This window comes from Vombatus ursinus, unplaced genomic scaffold (assembly GCF_900497805.2).
Source record: "Vombatus ursinus unplaced genomic scaffold, bare-nosed wombat genome assembly UNPS02005659.1, whole genome shotgun sequence".
NCBI classification, from domain to species: Eukaryota; Metazoa; Chordata; class Mammalia; order Diprotodontia; family Vombatidae; genus Vombatus; species Vombatus ursinus.
In genome coordinates, this window is record NW_020945437.1 from 6436479 (window position 1) to 6458571 (window position 22093).

At 39.3% G+C, this 22093-nt stretch overlaps 1 protein-coding gene across 2 annotated transcripts in view; it reads left to right on the forward strand.

Moving 5' to 3' along the window:
* RAB38 (RAB38, member RAS oncogene family) overlaps positions 1–21426 on the forward strand; it is a 53395-nt gene extending 31969 nt beyond the window's left edge. Inside the window, exons 3-4 of one of the 2 annotated variants that reach the window (XM_027848298.1) lie at positions 20592–20748; positions 20779–21426. In XM_027848298.1, coding sequence (XP_027704099.1) covers positions 20592–20744 — 153 coding nt within the window. In that variant the 3' untranslated portion in view covers positions 20745–20748; positions 20779–21426. Of the gene's footprint in view, positions 1–20591 lie in introns of both variants that reach the window. The other variant, XM_027848299.1, reaches the window with a different exon arrangement.
* Positions 21427–22093: the final 667 nt, after the last annotated feature.

Genomic DNA, 22093 nt, shown 5'->3' on the forward strand with positions numbered 1-22093 from the left:
CCTTCCTTCCTTCCTTCCTTCCTTCCTTCCTTCCTTCCTTCCTTCCTCCCTCCCTTCCTTTCTTCCTATGTTGGCATTCACTCTGGGAAGCTGATGCTTTCATTGAGTTTAAGGTTCATGTGGCAGAATTCACCTCATAGTTTTGATTGAGTTGATCATGGCCTGGATCCAGTTGTGGCTACCAAACTGGAGAAGAAGGTCCAGAGCTAAGATGGAAACTGACGCAGCAGATATTTTTTTCAGAGATGTTTGTTGTACTTAAAATTAAAGCTGACTCCACATGACAGAGGCTGGTTTGTGTAGCACGGCTCTTTGAAGCATCAGGTCAGACAAGAAATTTAACCCTTTTGGCTTTATATTGAGGGTAGGAATAATTTTCTGAAAGTCTTCCAGGAAATCTTGCCCACTTTGAGTAGTTCAAACCATTAATAGCCTTTTATTTTTCACATCTTTAGCTAATTAGTGTCCAAAGGTTTTGGAGGTGTGCTTTCAGAATGTTATTTAATTTGAAAACCATCTTAAAGGAAGCATGATATAGTGGAAAGTATATTGTATTTTGGAGTCTGAAAATCTTGATTTGAATCCAGGCATTGTCACTTACAGATTGTATGAACTTGGGTAAATTGCTTAATTTCTCAGTTTCCTCATCTGTAAAATGGTGGAGGTGGCAGGGGTGGGGAGGGGAGGAGCATTGCACTCAGACTCAAAAGCTTCTAAGGTCTCTTTCAGCTCTAAATCTATGAGCCTATAATCCTTTGACTGTGACTTATACATTTTAGTAAAATAAAGATGGACCTTTATAGGATTCAGTCACAGCTTGAACTGAACACTCCATTGATCTACTGATCTTTCTTCTCACTTGGTTCAGAGGTTAGACCCAAACCTTAAAGTACAATATACCTGTTAAGCTATTATCATAGTAGCCTCCTGACTCATCTCTGTGCTTCCAGGCTCTCTTTCCTCCATTTCAACTTAATGGAAAACTTACAAATGGGTCTTTTCCAAATATCTTTTGGGTTGACATTCCCCTACCTGAAATGGCTCCCTATAAAAAAAGTTAGAAGAAAAAAACAACAGGAGTTAAGGCTGCTGAATCACATATAGCACTTTTATTCTAGAAAGGGACATTTCCAAGTTTTCTTTAGTTTCTGAAGTAGTACAAAGAGATTATTCTAGATCTTGGTTTCAGATTTATTTCTTCTCTGTTTGGGGGGAGGGTATACTCTTTAGCAAGGTTTCTTAAGGTAAGTAGCTTAGCCAGGTCTGAGTGGCCACTCTTCTCTTCCTGAATTTTTTTCTGAGTATATAATCTTTACCTCAATCTTTGATAGTTTCCTTCAAGTCTCAGCTAAAATCAACCTTCTGAAGGAAGTTTTTCCCAGTCCCCCTTAACACTAGTACCTTCTCTCTGAGATTATCACCAATTTTTACTGTATATATGTGGTTTCTACCCATTTGTTTACCTGTCATCTCCTCAGTTAGATTGTAAGCTTCTTGAGGGCAGAGAATGTTTTTGCCTTATTAACTAATTAATCATTATTATTATACATATTTATACACATTTATATATGTTATATATTTATTATTTATTTTAGTCTATACTTTTATTAATACATATTATATCTATATTATATATCATATATTATTATATTTATATATAATAAATATTATTTTATTTCTATATCTACATCATAAATATATTATTTATATTTTATTTATATAATAAGCATGTTATATAATTATTGATATTATTATTAATATGTGCTTGCTGCCTTGACAACTAAGCCAAGATGAACAAGGTCAGGTTTGTTCTATAGACCCCACTCTCTCAGAAATACAAAGCTGGATGTTTACCTTGTTTGGTGCCCTGAACTGCCTTACCACCAAGGGAGCCATGATAAGTCTCATAACAGAATTAGGTTTCAGAGACGCCTAGCATTACTTTGAGTTTTATGGCTAAGCTGAGAGAATTACGGCTTCTAATACTTATTTGCCTCCATTTATTATGATCCATATTTTGTCTTCACTGGTCTTAGGAGGTCAGCCTAATTACCAGCAGTAACGACAATTTGCATGTAATTGTTGTCCTTCTGGAGTCTACCATGAACACTTGAGTTCTAGGGTCATAGTTTATTGTGCTTGCATAAGGCTCCCTTTCCTTCCTGGCACTATTCTGTCTGTTTACCTTTATTGAGGCTTACTAAAGAATTCACAACATCCTCTGGCCCTCTAGAGGTAGTAGGGAGCCACTGAAGTTTATTGAGTAGGGAAGTAATATGGTTGGGCCATAATAAAAGGAAACAAACTTAAAATAATTATATGCAGTTCAACAAACATTTATTTTCTATGCAAGGTTTTGTGGGTGACAATAAGGACTATATCGTCTCTGTGCTCAGAAGCTTCTACACTACACAAGGAGATAAATATTATACAATACAAAATGTAAAAAGGCCAAGGGAAAGATCTAGGACAAGTGCTTTAGGGAAACTTGAGGGAAGCAAGGCCACTTTTACCCAGAGAGGTATTAGGACAATAGATTTAGGCTTGGAAAGAGGACTTCTTCATTTTTCATATGAGGAAACTGAGCCCCCGGTAAGTAGAAGATGAGCCAGCAAAAGATTAAGAGAAGGAACTTTCTCGTAGGTAGGAGTAGAACCAAGAGAGAACAATGTCAAGAAATTCAGGGGAAAGGAGAGTATTCAGAAGAGGGTATCAGCAGAATCAAGGACTGCAGAGAGGTCACTAAGAAGACTAAGAGCTGGGCCCTCCAAGTCCTTTCTAATCCAGACCCTTTCTGCCTTTCCAGTCTTGTTACACCTTACTCTTTGCAACATATTCAGCAATCCAGTGACACCAGCTTGTTATCTATATCATGAATTCCATGAAGTCATTGTTGAATCAGGAAGAAGCTTTATTAACGACCTGGGAAGGCCTCATGCATGTGAGAGCACATGTGTCGACAGATGCACACCTTTTTGTTCCCTATTCCCCATTCAGATTTCCTTCTCCTGTTTCCCCATTGGCTGGGTACTATAGAGGTTACAGCCTATCTGAAGTGCCTAATTTTCCCATGTGAGTATCCGCCCCTAATTACATCTCCCACTCCCCACAATTCATCAACCCTGGCTCTTATTTGGGAACACCCCCTTTTAATGTTAACATATACCTAACCTCAGAACTGGTGTTCCACTGGTTAGTCTATTCACCACCAACACCACTTTCAGCTCTCTTTGTTCAGCTTCTACCCAGGGCCCCAGATTGCATTTTTGCATTCTCTCCCAGTTTATACTGACTCCAACGATGTCACACAGTCATCCAGTCTCCAAGTGATATGCAAAAGCAACATCCCCAACCATATTTTCCACAGGCCTCCTCCAATTTATCCTGTACATATTTGTATATGTTTAGTTGTTTCCATGTTGTCTCTCCTGTTAGGCTGTGTTCTTGAGGGCAGGGACTGTTTTTTGCCTTCCTTTATGTCCTTAGCGTAATGCCAGGCACACAGTAGGAACTTAATAGCACAATGCTTGGCACACAATAGGAATGTAATTAAATGCTTTTTGATTTCAGAGTACACCATTGGATTTAGTTATTTAAAGGTAACCTTTGAGAAAGGAGTTTCAATAGAGTGGTGGATCAGAAGCAAGATTATAAGGCGCAGAGGAGTGAGTGGTAAGCACATGTAGGAAATAAAAAAAATGACACTCTTAGGAATTTAACCATTAAGAAGTTGAGATATATAAGATGTAAGGGGGTGTGAGGGTCAAGGAAAAGTTTTTTTATTTTTCTTTCAAGATTCTGTGAACCTAAATATGTTTGTAGGGAGCTGGCAAGGAACCTACATGTGGAGTGAGAGATTAAAAATGTGTGTGAGAGAGAGAGAGGAGAGGAGACATTGGGAAGGTAATGGGATCATACATACCTCAGTCACATGGTGGACCTACCTCTGTCTATTTATGACTTTTTCTTTTCTGTTTGGAGGTTGCTGCCTCTTTATTACAGAAAGATTCTTGATATCACTGGTCTTATGAGTGGCACAATAGAATTGTGAAAAGATCATTGGATTTGGATTCAGAATGTAATAATGGCAATCATTATTTCTATTTGTATGGTATAGCCCTAAAAGGTCACAAAGTGTTTTCCTCATACCTTTTATAAGTAAAGTTACTATCCCCATTTTAGAAATAAGTACATCGAGGCACAGAGAAGTAATTTGTCCAGCCCTACAGAGGTAATTTGTAGCAAAGACATTGGTTTCCTGGCTCCATGTCCAGAGTTTCTTCCTTCACTAAAGCATGTTGCCTCTAAAGCAGCCCAATGTTGCAAGGAGTTGTCAAAAGTCTCCAACTGATATGTTTTTCCTTTGAGAATGCTTTGACATCCAAATTTATTTTTATTGTATGGTCCTGTAGACTTGGAGTCCTAAGATCCCACTGGAATCCCGGCTCAGCTAGGTCTCAGTCAGTATGAACAAGGAATCTTGTGAATTTGTCTGGTTATTTGAATTTTGCACTATTTGAAGTTATATATGAAATTATATATAATTATATGCAAATTTTGATAATTGGTTCCAGCCGAATGGAAATATGTAGTGTAAACTCGAATGATGTATGCACTTCATAGGGTAATAGCACTAATAGCACTGATCAAGACATAGCTCTCTTTTTCAGTTGTGTTGCTGTGGGCATATTTTTCTTTTGTTCACCTCTCTGGGCATCTGTTTCCATACCTGTAAGATGGTAATATTATTTATGTTACTGCCAACCACACAGAGGCTGTTGGGAGGAATATTTTGTGGACTCTGAAGCTCCTTTCATATAAGTGTAAATTATTATGATTTAATTCAATGAAAGGGATTCACACACAGCTTCTTGATTTTTTTTTCATCAGTTGCTTTCCAGACACATGATTGTACAGATAATGTAATTACTCCCAAATATCCTTGAACTCTTCAATCTAATTCAATTTCTGGATGCTGACCTAACATTAGGACAGTGGACAGGCTGCTGATGTATTACCAAAGCTGCTCCTCAACTATGTCTAATGGAATATTGATTTTCTCCCTGGTGTGCTCTTCTAAGAAATCAATGCTTCACTAGATGGCAGAGCAATTGTGGATGAAAAAGAAGGTGATCTGTTCTATCCGGGTTCCCTTCTCCACAGGCCTCAGGGGCTCTGAAGACATCAGCTGAAGCACAGCCCTGTGGGGCAAAAACAACCAGAGGCACCGGGGAGAAAGAATAATGGGACTTTAGCATTTACGAACCACCCTGTAGAGGAAGTTAGGTAGCACAGTGGATAGAGCACTTGGCCTGGTGTTAGGAAATCCTGACTTCAAATATTCCCTTAGGCACTTAATAGCTCTGTGATCCTGGGCAAGTCACTTGACTGCTATCTGCCTCAGTTTCCTCAGCTGTAAAACAGGGATAATAGCATCTACCCCTCAGGGTTGTTGTGAGTATCAAATGAGATATTTGTAAAGTACCTGACACAGAGTGCTTAATAAATGTTTTCTTCCTTCCTTCCATCTTGTCCACACAGGTAGCATAGGGATTTTAGCAAATGCTCAATGACTATAAAGTATGTTGTATCTAGAGCAAGGGGGCAGCAAGGGGGTGCAGAGGATAGAGCATTGGGCCTGGAGTCAGAAAGACCTGAGTTCAAATTTGGCCTCAGACACATACTAGTTGTATGATCCTGGGCAAGTCACTTAACCCTGGTTACCTCAGTTTGGTCATCTGTAAAATGAGCTGGAAAAGGAAATGGCAAACCACTCTAGAATCGTTGCCAAGAAAACCCAAAGGCAGTCATGAAGAGTTGGATAGAACGGAAATGACTCAACAACAACATATCTAGAACATCCCCTTGATTTACTAGTCTAGCAACCCCATTAAAAAAAAGAAAGAAGTCCTATCTTGCATAACCCAGGGTTGATGAAGCAATGCTAGTGCTTTGTGATCACGGCATCCCTTACTAAATAATCACAAACCAATCTTTACGAGCTTCAGTTTCCTCTTCTATAAAATGGGAATCATACTGGCATTCCCTATTTCATAGACTTGTTGTAGGATAATGCCTTGTAAACTTATAAATATTATATAAATGTTAGACATCATAATCACGGCATTCCTACTATTTAGTGTCTTGGCCAAAGTCAGACAGCTTTGTAAGTAGCAGATCTGGGATGAGAATAACCTGGGTTCCCATCTCCAAAAATCAGGACTTTTGCCACCAAAAGAATTTGCTGTGGCAATTTGTGGCCAAGAGCAACCAGTCTGCTTACTACAGAAAAATTTATCTAGCTTTTTTAAGTGCTCTAAACTATCCAAGTCATCAGTAGAAAGCCCTTCCACGTTCAAAGAAAGTAAAGTCCTCGTTAACTAAATACTTAATTGCCAGGCATTGTGATAGTTAATAATAACAACTAGCTTTAAGACTTATAAAATGCTTAATATATTATCTCATTTGATCCTAAAAACAACTTTGGAGAGTAGTGTTTTCATTATCTTCATTTTGCAGATTAGGAAACTGAGACTGAGAGTTTAAGTGACTAAGTCTTCCTTACTCCAAGTCCAGTGTTCTATACACTGCACTACCTGGTCGTCTCTAATGAAAGCCTGCCTATTCTTTTTTGAATTATGAAGCAGCAGGATAGTGTTTTTATGTGCTCACTATATAGGCTATAGTGACTTGTGGTCCCCTGTATCATTAAGGTATAGAACACATCTATGTTCACTTCTAAAATTTTCATAAGGGTAGAAATTAGTATAGTGGAAAGAACAATAGGTAAGGAGTCAGAAGGACTGGCTCTGTCACTGCAGTCATACTGATGGTAATAACCTGCATTCAAATCCTGACCCAGATGCTTACTAGCTGTATCACCCTGAAAAGTCCCTTCATCCCCATGTGCCTGACACTTAGACTTAGCTCAGTTCCTAAGTCCTCTCTGGCTTCTTGGAGTTCCCCATAATGGTAACTGCAATAAGAATATTTCCATGATAGTAAGAACAACTCTCATTTGGCCTTACAGTCAAGGAGACCTAGGTTTGACTTCTGCCTGGACTAGCCACGTGACCGTGGGCCAGTCACTTAATGTCTTTCAGCCTCAGTTTCCTTAACTACCAAAAGGGATAAGACTACCTAGTCCCTCTTTGGAAGATTTGTTCTGAGAATCACACGACATAATGCATGTATGGAGAGCATTTAGCAAACCTTAAAATGCTGTGTTAATGTCAGCTATGATTATTAGTGTCATTTGTATAATACTTTATAGTTTACAGAATCTCTTTTCCTTGCAACAACCCGGTAAAATAGGGTTTCCCATCTGTAGAATTTTAGGTGGTACTAGGATATTTCTAAAGGTGTTTGGAATACTAACTTTATATTACCCAGTGTATAATTTTATAATTTTAATTTATTATGTTTTGTTCATATCAGTGACTTTTTTGACATATAATCTTTTGAATGTGGAATAAAGTCCTCAATTATTGTTTCCCCCTCACTCATCCCTGACATGGATGGGTGACATGTCAGTCTAGGTTAGGTGTGACTTCATTGGCTTCTCATTGTCACAGGTTTTCCATTTCACGATTTCTACTTATATAGAGTCTTAATATATTAACCCTGAGGATACCTTCTGGGTCATGAGAACAAGGATACATAATGATAACACATTTACAAAATGGTTATGTGCATTATGGCATTTGATCACCATGGCCACCTTTTTGAAGTGGTTATTTTGGGTATTGTCACGTCCATTTAACAAATGAGGAAGCCAGGCCCATAGCAAGTAGATCATTTGGTACTCAAACTCAGGCTTCTATCTATAAATCCAGTGATCTTTGTATTCCACAATAGGCTGTTGTCCATATCATCTGCAGAATACCTTTTTAAATTCCAGAAAGTAAGCAAAAATGTTCAGTTCTCATTTTATGATTGACCCATTAGCCATTGGATTGATGATACAGCTCACTTTATGATATGCTTACTCTAATAACAGTGATGATGATGATGATGATGATGATGATGATTACAATCCAGGAAATAATCTTCCTAAAGAATAGGTTATGACAATGTCACTCCCTTGTTCAAGAATCTTTAGTGGCTCCCTTCTGCCTTTGGCCTAAAACGTGAGCTCATCTATTTGGCATCATCATTGTCATAATAATAACTAGTATTTGTTTATTGCTGCACATTTATCTCATTGGATCCTTACAACAGCCCTGTGAGGTAGGTGCTATTGCTATGTCTGCTTTAAAGAATGCAAGTTATTATCAGTATGATTACAGTGACAGAGGCAGGCCTTCTGACTCCTTATCTAGTGCTCTTTCCACTATACTAATTTCATCCCTTATAAAAATTCTAGAAATGAACATAGAGTACTCTATACCTTAATGATACAGGGGACCACAAATTGCTATAAACTATATAGTGAGCATTATATAAAAATACCACCCTGCTGTATGGGACCTTTCAAGAAAGAACAGGCCAGCTATAATTAGAAGTGACTAGGTAGCACAGTGGATAGAGCACTGGAATTAGGAAGACCTAAGTTCAAAACCCACCTCAGACATTTACTTTCTTGAAATTTAAAAAGGTTTTCTGTAGATAATTTGGATAGTCTGTTATGGAGTGAAAAACACAATAGACTTACAGATAGAAGCTTGAGCCCCACTTGGGCCATTTACTGTGGGCCTAGCTTCCTCATTTGTAAAATGCCCTCCATGATGTCCTTCATACATAATAACACTAGATCTCCTGCCTCTGTACCCTAGCACAGGCCTGGAATGGATCCCTTCCTCACCATCACCTTTTAGAATCCCTAAATCCCTTCAATAGTCAGAACAGATGCCAAATTGTATGTGAATATAGTCCTTCTTTTGAAATGATTTTGTATTAACTTTGTATGTCCTCTCTATTTACTTACCTTGGTAGATGTTTTGTTCCCCACACCTCATCCTAAGAACAGTGTTATTTTTGTCTTTGTATTGCTAGAATGCAGCACAGTGCCTTGACATAATAGGCATTTGATAGAAACTTCTTGAAATTACTTAAAATGAATTCCAGTATCTATTAAATTGTACTCTTCTGTACCTTGCATTATTTATGTTGGACGTTAGGTATGATAGGTGATACACGAGGCTGTGGTTTATCTAGTCTACTATGAGAGGCACCTACGAGTTTAAGAACTTGGAAGAATTCCCATAGGTTTTCCCACAGCAAATTGGATCCACTTTATGACTCTGTGGCAACTGGTGAAAATCCTATGCTGCCTCTAAGGCTTTCTGGGCTCAAGTGAACACCTTGAAGAATTATCCAAGGATGGGGAGAAAATGGCTGGATTTTACTCTAGGGGTTTCCAGAGGCCAAAGTAAAATGCTTTGTGAAGCATGTTAGAAATGTAAACAGCTATAATAAAACCTCCAAATTGCATATAACAGGAGCAGACTGGTATTTGAAGGATTAATATACTTTAGTCCTATGCTTTCCCATAATACCAAAGGAAAGATGCTTTAGAAATACAATAAATAGATAGTCTGAATCAGACAGTGGTGTCCAACTTTTTATAAAATGTGTATGTGTGGGGGGGTGCGGCTCCATGTAAGTCCTCCTCCTATGCTTCATGGAGTGGAGGTGACACAAGAGTCTCAAAGGTTATCCCAGTGGAGCGTAAGCTCTGGCAGGTATCATCCTCTGTCACAAAGATACCCGCCCTGGGCAGTCTTCCTTGTTGATGACGGATTGGCCAAAAAGGGTCGATGCAACTCTGAGGCCAGGTCTGCAGGATGCTTTATCACTGCCCATATCCTCCCTTAGCCATGCTCTGTGTCCTGACAGTGGACCTCCCAAGACTTCCAGGGAAATATAACGATTTCACACTGGTCCCCCTGTGGCATGATAGCCAGGGATATGTGCTGTAACTGGATGGAATAGGAAGGAAGATAGAATAGGAAAACTCTAGCCTATGACAGTTTCCTCTGTCTCTCAAGTACCCCACTACAACTTGCTCAAGGTCAGTGCTGCTCTGGCTGGAGATTGCTAGGACTGAGTGTAGTGTGAGGGTAGCTTAGGTTTCCCACAGGGTCTGGCCAGAATCCCTGTTGCTCATCCCAGTGCTCAACCTCAGCAGTTGTTAGCAGGCACCTCCTTCCGAGCTGGAAAGGCTGTTTAGTTCTAGAGATAGAACAGCCTAGCCAGGTATACGGAGGCTTATCACCCCAATCTTCCTCGTATCATTGCTATCTGTGCTCATCTTCCTTCTATTATAGCATATGCTTCTTGACTGCAGAGTCTGTGGACCTTTATGTACCAAATACTCTCTACACAGTTGGCCCTTAATGCATCTATTTTGAATGAATGAAATCGCATTAAAAATAGGTCATCCTGAGGAAAGAGACTGCTTAGAAGTAGTGCTCCAAAGCAATTTAAGTGGTCCCTTACTCTTCTCAAGGAAAAGGGTGATGTGCCTTAGGCTGTTAACCTCTCATCACTTAAAGTAGACATTACAATCTCAGTGAGGCGCCATATGGGTTTCATGATAGATACATTGCTCCTGCAGCTCAAATAGTTCACCTTAGACTTATCTGTGCTGTCAAGTTGTTCTTTTCAAAGTATCCTGAGTATGGAGGTCATCTTTGCGTGGAGAAGATTGGGGTCCATATCATCAGCAAACAGGCAGTAAATTCTATATTAAATGCAGTTGGTCAGTCTGCTGCAGTTTAAAAGTGACTTGTTATATATGGCTAAAGAATCTAAAATTGTACAGTCAAGGAAGTTGATTGGATCGTCTTTGCTTCAGCTCTCAAGAGCCATTCTCAGAATCATGGGAGCTTGCCCTTTCTCCCTGAGGTTACAAATGGACATGTTTTCCTTATACATCTAATCACCCCCTGATTTCCAGGTTGCCAATTGACAAACTGGCACATGGTCCTTAGTGCTACATGTCCATACTTTCAGAGTTCCTAAATACAGCTTGAACACACATATGTGTAAAAGAGGAGGTCTTATAAGTGAACACAGAGAGAAACCTTAATAGAAGCACGTCAAGACACTGATAGTGTGTTGTGGAGTCGTTTCAGTCATGTCTGCCTTTTCATGACCCCCTTTGGGGTTTTCACAGCAAAGATCTTGGACTAGTTTGCCATTTCCTTTTTCAGCTTCTTTTACAGATGAGGAAACTGAGGCAAACAGGGTTAAGTGACTTGTCCAGGGTCACATAGCTAGTGTCTGAGGCTAGATTTGAATTTAGGTCTTCCTGACTCTAAGCCTGATGCTGTAACCACTGCACAACCTAGCTGCCCTGGTAATGCAGAGCTATGAGTTTTAGATCAGCATCAGCCTTGTATTCTGTTGTTTATTAAACACATGACTTTGAACAAATTATTATACCATTCTCAGCTTATTTTCCTCCTATGTAAAATGAAGGGATTGGACAAAATAATCTTTAAGATCTTTTCTGGTTATATTTTATGTAGTATTTATATAATTTTAATTGCATTATTTAATTATTTATATAAAATTTTATATAATTTATTTATATAAAATTTAATTATATATAATAATATTTATATAATATTTTATACATGCTATGTTTTGAAAGCACTATAATAGGAGCAAACCTAATGAGTTTGGTCTAGTTTATTATCCTATCATCCTGTATCATATCCTATGGCCCATCATTAGGCCAGCAGGCTCTTCATTATCTTTAGTGTGAGAGTATTTTGCCGTCCTCACTGATAACACACCCCACCCCAGTGTCTAAAAGCCCTTGGTAACAGAATAGTCTTCCTTTTATCTAACTGATTACACATGTTTATTACTATTGTTATTATTATTATCATCTAACTATTCCTTGGCCTAATCAGTTGGGAGGAATGGGTATTAGGATTGTCAGGAGAATATGATGAAAGATTTAAACCTAAAAGATACTTAAGGTCTTCTAGTTCAGCCCTTCATTTTAGAGTTAAAGGAACTGAGGACTAGAGAGCCCATATAAGTGACTTACCAGGGGTCATAGAGGTCTGAGTGACACAGGTAATCCCTACCCACATAACTAATGGTTGAGTATTTGGTGAATAGTGGAGTCCAAGTTTCTTGAGGCCACGCAACAAGTAAGCAGTAGAACTCACATTTAAACCCTAGTCCTTTGACCATAAATCCAACACTTTTCCCACTACCTCAATTAATATATTATCTTGAACTCACACATCTGTATTTTTCCTTCCATATAAATGGTGGTTTTGAAGTAGAAGATGTCTGAGATTTCTTCTAGCTCTCACAGTCCATTATTATGTAATTTCATTTTTGGTTATTCATCTGCCTCCAAGGATAATCACCATTTAGAACCTTTAGCAAGCATCTGAGCCCCCGAAGTCCACAGGTGGGAACTATACAAAGAGAACTACCGGGGACCAGTTCTAATCCTAGGAGCTTACTGACCATCTGAGATACAACGATAGCATTAGGAGTCTATGGTGTTTATAAATAGTAGCAGTGAAAACATTGAACTCACAATAGAAGTGAATTGTAAACTGCTTCATAGCTGATGTCCATAAATAAATGAAACTACTTGATTATGCCATATTGAAATTTGCATGCTCAATCTGATGGTATATATTTATTTAACTGATGACTTCTCTTTTCATCAGGGGCTGCTAACACGTCAAAATAAGCCTGTTAAGCCTGCTTAAGTGATAAATTGTGTTTGTGTTTATTGCATATGTTGTAAAAATATTTGATATGCTAATGATTGCCGAGAAAATACTTCATTAGGTTGAGAACTAAGATGTGAACAGAAACACAAACCCCTAATTTTCTGGTTCTTGGTGCATAAATTCAGGCTTGGTCAAGTACATTTGGGAAGGAGGCAATGAGGGTAGCACCAGTGGAGACTGGAGAATCAACCTTTGAAATCAATAAGCACAGCTCCTGCTGCTTTAGTTTTCAATGTCTTCTTCCCAATGGTACTTTGAAAGCAGTCAATATTACTAACATCTTTCTACAGATGAGGAAAATTCATAGGATCATCAATGTTCCATAAATCTACAGTTCATAGATGTTGATTGACCTGGAAGGGACCTTAGTAGACAGAGCTCACTTTCATTTAACAGATGAGGAAAATGAGGCACAGAGAATTAATTTAAACAACTTGTCCATGGTCACACAGCCAGCTGATTTCTTTGGTAGGATTTGAACCCAGGTCTTCTTGAACTTAAGTTCAGCGGCTATACACTCTATGCTGTGATACCTCAGTGATTACATGATGATTTTCCCTTTTATACAGTACTTTACAGCAGAAATATTCTCTCTAGGTAAGTAAAGTGGCACAAGGGAGTGAATGTTGGAATTGAAGTCAGGAAGACCTGAATTCAAATCCTGCCCTAGACATTTACTAGCTGAGTGACCCTGGGCAGATCATTTAACCTTTCTGTTTCAGTTTCTTCATCTGTAAAATGGGAATAATAATAATACTCATCTCCTAGGATGTGAGGGTCAAATGAAATAACCTATGTAAAGTGCCTTAAAGCACCATGGAAATCTGCTATTATCATTATTCCACGTAGCATTTTATTTGAATCTCAGAGTATACCTGTGTGATTGGTAGTATAAATAGTTGTGTCCCCATTTTAAAGATGAGGAGTCTTAGCCTTTGAGAGGTTCTCTGAGTTGTCCATGTCAGAACTTGAACTCAGTTCTTCTTTTTTCAAGTCCACTGTTTTGCATTTTTCTGCCCAGAGGTAGGTCTGATTCGGGGAGAAGCCACCAATGAGTGTGTTATCGCTAGGGGTGGTCTTTGGCCATCTCGCATTCTGCAAGAAGCCTTTCCTGATCCCCCTTAATTCTATCGTCTCCCCTCTGTTGGTTATTTCCAGTTTATCCTTTAATGTGCATTGTCTGTACATAGTTGTTGGCATATTGTCTCTTCCATGAGCTCCTTGAAAGCAGGGACTGTTTCCTTTCTGTAGTTTCGTTTTTCTATCTTCAGTCCTCAGTAAACTGTGCCTGGCACGTAGTAGGCCCTTTTTCATGACTTGAATTGTGCCCCACTCCAACCTTGTGAATGTTGTTGACTCTTCACTACTTCTTAGTGGTCACCCTGGCCTGTCATCTTCTAGAGATAACATTGGGGTCCCTGACTCTAAAGAAAAGACCTGAGCCAATCATTGACTCATAAGGGATCATAGGAACATGGCATCTTAGAGTTGGAAAGGTCTTTCAGGTTCATCCTATTTACTTCTCCTTCTTCAACAGAGGAGAAAAAAGGTCCAGAAGGGGAAAGGATTTGTTTATAGTCGCCCAAATAGTAGGAATGGCTCTGGGACCCTTAGCTCCTTGGGATCCTGCCATCTCCCATTAATAGTCCAGGTCCCTCAACCTAACATGGAATATCCTTGGTCCCTTCTTCTCCCACCCCAGATGTGGACCAAGCCAATCCAAATAGAATTTATGGAGTACTTGTGAATATATTTATAAGTCAAGAACTCCTGTGTGAACAATCCTGAGCCTGTCACCTCCTTAGGAAAAATCCTAAGCTCCTCACTCTCCTATCCCCTATCCACCCCAAGAAGAGACTTTGGCCTCTCCCCTGTAAAAGGTAGCCCTAGTTTTCTCACAGGTCTAGCTTGACTGCTCTTAATGCCTCAGGAAATGAAGTAGGCCCCAGATCCTGCATCAGATACTTACTAGCTCCTTAACCCTGGGCAAATCACTCAGCCTTTCTGTGCTCCAGTTTCCTCATCTATAAAATGACAAGTTAGACTAGATTGCCTCTAAACTCCCTTCCTGTGCTCCTGTGATCATGACATGCTGAAGATCACACAGCCAATAAATATGTAAGGCAGGATTCGCACTCTGAGCTTCCTCATGTCTGTGCAGTAGTCTGTCCACTATTCCATATCTACCCGACCCTCACCTAGTAATGAACCTCTCTGCATGTTGCCAGGCTGATCCTCAAGCAGTAAAAACATAGCCTTCCACTAGGCTCATAATCAAAAGCTTTCTTCTTCATATGACCTTCAAGAGCTTGCTGGCCTAGCCCTCAAGAACCCAGAGTCATCTCCAGGCCCTGATGAGACATCAGAGGAGGATTTTGGTGGAGGAGTCATTCAAATGAGTCAAATTTTTGTTGCTGCATTCTTCAATAACATATTGAAGAATGATATATGTTCATCATGGGTAATTGTCTTCATTCTTCACTTCCCTCTGGGTGTGTAGATCAAGCCTTAGCATGAGAAGCTACCTGAAACGTCCATTAATTGTAAAAAAAAAAAATTAGCTTTTCCACGTGATCGTAGATTTACAACTTCAAGGATTATTGGTCTAGAGGTCATTGAGTTCAACACCCTTTTTTATAAAAGAGGAAACTGAGACACTGAGATTTTAAATGACTTGTCGATGGTCACACAGCTAGTACCTGGCAAGAGGTGGGATTTGAATCCCGGTTTTCCTAACTTCAAATCCATCACTCAGCCCACCACTCCATGGAACTGGTTTGCTTTGGTTTAACCCTTTGTTGTGGGAGTTGCCAATGCTACCCCAAGAGGAGAGTCAAATCAAGTCAGCAAGTATTTATTAATCACCTACTACATGCCAGTCACAGAGCTAAATCTGGAGGTAAAAAGGCAAAACAACAGTCCCTTATTTGAACATCTGTATAGAAACAGAATTCTGTATTTGGGATAAATTGGAGATCACCTTAGAGGGAAGGCCTAGCTTTAAGTTCTAAGTGGATTAGGAAAAGATTCATGCAGAAGATATGATTTTATCTGAGCCCTGAAGGTAGCGGGAGGGAGAGAAACACAGTCATGGGGTAGAGCCAGAGGAAAATCACATAGGCAGAAAATGGTGTGTCTTAGACAAGGAACAGCAAGGAAACCATTGTCACTGGATTGCTGAGGAAATGGAGGGGAGTAAGATGGAAAATGGAAGAAAGCTGGAAAGGTAGTAAGGGGCCAGATTATGAAGGGCTTTAAAGGCCAAACAGAGGGTTTTATATTTGATCCTGAGGGTAATAGGGAGCCATTGTCGTTTATCGAACAGAGTAGGGAGGGAGTGACCTGCACTTTAACAAGATCAGTTTTCCGGGAAAGAACACTTGTGATGGCAGTTTGAAAAGATTCTTCACTCATTGCAGAACCATAAGTGGGGCTATTTTCTAAGTGTTTGTGCTAATTAAATTTAACAGCGCTGTGAAAAATCTTGCTATGGAACTGAGGAATTTAGAGCCGCAGCCATGCAGAAGACTTGTTTTTTGTTTACATCTGGTTTATTTGGCGAAAGAAAGGAAAGATGGATCCATATCAGCATTTTAACTATGAGTATAAATGTTTTGTCCCTGGCTTTTCTTGCAACACAGTACCAAGGGAGCACGAAATATAAATATTGAATGAGTGCCAGGGAAGATTTTTGTTTTGTTTTCATTTGGCAAAGTAGCTTAACTTGGCAGTTGGTTTCAAAGAATCAACTTCACAAGTACCAGATAGGGGAGCTTGGCTATTTCATGTAAAAAAGAACCTGGGGAAGGAGGGGGCCAATATATTACAAATTCAGTATGTTTTAGCAAGTGCCATGGCTAGCTAGAAAGTATAGCATGATATTAGCCTCCAGTAATAGAAACTTAGTACTCAGAGCTGCCCAGGATCGTATTCAGTGGTAGGCCTATTTTAGTCAGCAAAAGCAAGCTGGAAACTGACCATCAATCTTGTTGTATGAGGATGAGTTGAAGGAATTGGAGCTGTCTTGAAGTCTTTTGAAGATTGTTATGTGGAAAAGGGATTAGTCTGGACCCGAAAGGCAAAGCTGGGAGCCATGAGGAGAAGTCACAGAGAGGCAAACTTTGGGTCCATTCAAGAAGAACCTTAACAATCAGGGCTGCCCCTGTGTGGAATAGGCTGCCTTGGGAATGAGTTCCTCATCTCTAGAGGTATTCAAGCAGCATTCAGATGATCCCTTGTTGGGGGTATCAGAGTATAATTGGAATAGATTGACTTCTGATATTCCAACTCTGTGGTTCTTTGAGATTAATTGGAGCCCTGAAAAAGGGGCTTTGTGAGCTCATTAAGAGACTGACACATGTTTAGTATCTGGTATTGGAACTGCTAAGTGATGCAGTAGATAGAACACCAAACCTGGAGTCAGGAAGACCTGAGTTTTCATCCAGCCTCAGATACTTAAAAGCTATATGACCCTGGGCAAGTCACTTAACCTTTGTTTGTTTCAATTTCCTCATCTTTAAAATGAGAATAATAATGGCACCTTGAGGATCAAATGAGACAATAATTGTAAAACAGTTTAGCACAAGGCTTGATGCACAGTAAGCACTATCTAAATGTTAGTTATTATTAGCTATTATTTATGAACTCCTCTATAGAACAGGGGTTCAGTCCCTGAACTGATAGGTAGGTAGGTAAATAGATAGACAGGTTGGATAGATGGATGGATGGATGGATGGATAACTATTTCAGTTTAACTGGTTTACTTTGTAATCATCTGTGTTTTATTTTATGCAGTTAAAAACATTCTGAAGAGTCCATAGGCTTCATCAGCATGCAAAAAGGGTCTGTGACACACATCCAAAAAAGGTTAGGTACCCCTGCACAGAGATTAAAATCACTACTTTCTGGACTCAAACTATCAAATAGCATTTCTTAAAACAATAATCCAGGGACTGGAAAGTGGGAAAACTGGCTTCTAATCTAAGCTCTGTCCCTAACTCCATGACTTTGGACAAGTCATTACAAACTTATTTCCTTCATCTTCAACATGAGATAGGAAGGAAGGATGGAAAGAAAGAAGGAAGGAAGAAAGGGAGGGAGAGAAGGGTTTAAGGAAAGAAGGTTCAAGGGATGAAGGAAGAAGGAAGTAAGTATTTATTAAGTACCTACTGTATGGCAGGTACTGTACTTTAAACCCTTTACAAATATCACATTTGATCCTCACAACATCCATGAAAGGTTGGTGCTATTATGATCCTCATTTTACAGTAGAGGAAACTGAAGCAGACAGGTTAAGTGACTTGCCCAGGATCATATGGCTAGCAAATAAGAGGGTTGGAACAGATATTCTGCAAAGTCATTTCCATGCTAACATCCCATGACTCTATAATAGCTGACATTTAAATCTCTTTGTGACTATTATCTTGACTGAACTTCATGACAGCCCTGTGAGTTAGACATTTAATGCAACCATTCTAAAACCCAATTTACTGAAAAGGAAATTGAGGCCCAGAAAGGTAAATGATTTGCCTAGGGTCATACAGGTAATACATGTCTGAACCTGGTGTTTGAACCCATGTTCCTTGACTCCAGATCTGTTGTTCTTTCCACAGCAACTTGCAGTCAGAGCTTTATAAAAATAACATCTTTGAAAATGTGTTCAATCTTGATTTAAAATTAAATACCGAGCCACATTGCCCTTTATTGATTTTTAGCACATCTGTTTTTAAGGACAATTTGTGGGTGGTTTTTAAAGCCTATTTTTAAGGAATCCATGCATATGAAAAATCATGTTCTCAGTAGAGGCAAGGATTAAACCATAACACAACAAGTGAACAGACTGATGACAGCCTAGAGTATTAGGCATTCTCAGTATCTCTTCACACTATAAGGACATAAATAATCCCTATTCTTGTTCAATCATTGCGTGTGTGTGTGTGTGTGTGTGTGTGTGTGTGTGTGTGTGTGCGCGCATGTGTGTAGGCAGTTCATACACAGAGAACTTGCTGCTGATGGTGGTACTTTCTGTTCATAGGTACAAATGTTACTGAAAATACCAGTGCTGGGCTGTTTTACACAATTTAGGCCAGTGGCGTGTCTACACACAGGAAATCCAGTGATGTGGACTGTGTTTTTGAATGATCATCCATAGACCCTAAGAATTGGATTTTGTCTCTGACACTTAATAGCTCTGTGGCCTTTTATGAATTGCTCCCTCTTTCTTAGACTCAGGGTCCTTCTTCATGAAAAATGGGCCAGTAATATCTGCCATTCCTTCTTTATTGGGTTCTTGGGAGACTCAGATGAGGTGGTGTATATGAACGTGTTTTGTAACCATAAAATGCCTAATAAATGTCTGCTTTTGTTACTTTGCTGGGCCCTTTTAGATCTGGATCTAGTTCCATTGCAAAATACTGCTTGCATCTTAATAATGATGATGCAGCTGACCCAAAATTAATAGTTCGAGTTTTAGTGGCTTTTCTTATAGGGAATGAAAGTGGATTTGCCCTGATCTGTCTCCATTCTCCTTTAATTTTATACCATTTATGAATGTCCTGTAATTCCCATGTTCAAAAGAAAAAAGCCTGTTTAATTCACATAAATTCATGATGGGATGATTTTGAAGAATTTCTTGCATATAGAATCATACACTTTAGAACTAGAAGAAATCTTTTGGATTATCTCATATTGGGATTCTTAACCTTGGGTTCTGTGAACTTATTTTTTGCTTTTTTTTAATATTTGATAACTGTGTTTCAAAATAATTGAGTTCCTTCATAATTATATGTATTTTATTTTATGCGTTAAAAAGGATTATTTTGAGAAGGGGTCCTTAGGCTTCTGCAAACTGTCCAAGGGGACCATGGCACAAAAAGAACCCATAGCCTAGTATAGCACCTTCACTTTACAGATGAAAAAACGGGCCCCAGGGGAGTGGGGTCAGTTGATCCATATCACATAGAAAGTCAGTCTTAGTTTGGTTTAATCCTTTGATGTGGGAGATGCTATTGCAGGACAATGGAAGGAGTAATTATTATAGAATCTGAAAAAGATGCCTTATTCTCTGCAGAAGAATATGTGGCACTAGGAATAGGTGGCACATTGGATAGAGTGTCATGCCAAACTAGACCCTTTCTTGAATGCAGAGCCTGTTTGCACCGTCCCCTCCATATGGAATGGACTCCTTACCATCTCCCTATTTTTTAAAAATTATTTTTTCAGTAAGCATTCATTTTCTCTTACTTCCTCTACCCCAATGAGAAAGGAAAAGAAAAACTTCTTAACAAATATGCTTAGTCAAACAAAACAAATTCCCACATTAGTCATGTCCAAAAATGTGTATCTCCTTTTGCGAGTCCGCTACCTCTCTGTCTATTGATATGTTTCCTGTTTTTCAAGGTCCAGTTTCAGGTACCACCTCCTCTATGCAGACCTCTCAGACACCTCCTCCTCCACCCCGCCTGAAAGTGATCTTTCCTTCCTCTGATTCTCTTGGCCCTTTTCTGCCACTCTTTTGCACTTGTCTAATCTTCCCTTGGCTTAATTATTTTGCTACATCTTTTTTATTTAATAGTAACCCCCTTGAGAAAAGGTTTTAGGTTGTATTGACTTTGCATCACTATTATCTAGAACAATGCCTTGTAGCTCATGAGCATGTGTTGAATTGAAAAACTAAAATCTGGAATGGTTTTAATGGGAAAAGCGGGAGTGAAAGCAGAATAGGATGAAGAGGGAAGTGGAGAGATTAGAGAAAAAAGCTTTTTCAAATTAGCCACTAACATACACACCTCAATCGCACTGGGGCTATGACTCATGTGTGCTATGACTCATACATCTTTGTATACTGCCTAAGCAATGTCCTTTGCTTTTCCCCTCTAGGAAAATATAAACATCGACGAAGCCTCCAGGTGCCTGGTGAAGCACATACTTGCCAATGAGAGTGACCTGACACAGTCCGTGGAAGCTGACATAGTGAAACCACATCTTCCTTCCTCCAAGATCTCCAGCTGCTCCAGCTGCTCCAAGTCCTAGGCTGGTGATTTGTGGGAATCACCCTCTCTCGAGGGTGATTCTATGGCTCCATCAGTTGTGACTGGATATTTATTGTTTCTGTTGAGTGCCAGGATAGGAAAATACATACTTTCTAAAGCACAAAGATTTGTCCCTCTGTCCTGCAAGAGAGAAAAACCTATTGACCCCTTTCAAAAATCACCAATTCAGTGTTTACAAGTTTTGAGAAAATTGAGTGTTTTACAAAAATCCCAACCCCTGCTGGTCACAACCGTCCATCAAGTTAGAAGAAGGTCAGGGTCAGAACTTTTTGGTTCTTTGCCTTTTGTAGATAGGGGAGGGAAATGCAAGACAGTTGCTGATTGTCCCATAGGCCTTCAAAGTGGTGACAGTGCTATTCAGAGATAGCCTTCTTTCAAGCAGGAGTAAGGTCCTTTGTGACTTAGCTCTTCAAAAACACATACCAAATGGCTTATGGTTACCAATGACAAAAAGTTAATTGTCTGCCTTTCAGTCCTTCCCCTTCCCTGTCCTCAGTAGTTTGTGTTAAATGTTGAAAACCAATGTACAAACCTCCCCCTCTAAGTGCCTTTCTACCAGCTGCTTCTAACCAAAGCTGTGGGGTTAATATTGACTTGTAACATATATATATATATGTTGTTGTTTTTTTCTCAAGTGAAAAATAAAACATGGAAACACATGACTTCTCTGTCCCTTTGTGTTATTTTTCTCTTCTGAATGCATAAGCAAATTTTTCAAGGTAATTTCAAGGACTCTTGAAATATTATCATTCAGAGAAGCCTTGAAAGTTAGCTACCCCCACTGCCATTTACAAATGAGGAAAGTGAGTCTCAGGAAAATGGCTTGCCCAAGGTCACACAACTAATTATTAATAATAATGGTAATAGCTACCATTTACATAGTGCTTTAAGGTTTCTGGGGGTGCTTTATGTATTTTGTCACTTGATTTAACTTAACTCTGTGAAGTATGCTCCATTATTATCCCATTTTAACTGATGAGGAAACTGAGACTGGGCAGTGAAGGATCTCGTCCCAGGCCATACAGCTCGTAAATTTCTGTATAAGACTCTAACTCTGGCCTTCTGACTCCAAACCCAGCCTTCTACTACCACCTGGGACTAGAATCCAGGTCTCATATCCTGGCGTACCTAGTTTTGTCACCACTACATTTTGAAGATTTAATTGGGGAAAGTGATTGGAAATATTCACTCTGTGGAAATTATGAAAATACCTTAAATAGAACTAGGTCTGTTCCCATTATATAGAAACATTAAATTTTAAAACTAGAGTGCAACAAAGAAGTCATAAAATCCAACCCCCTCACCTCCACTGTCAGAGACCTGAAACCT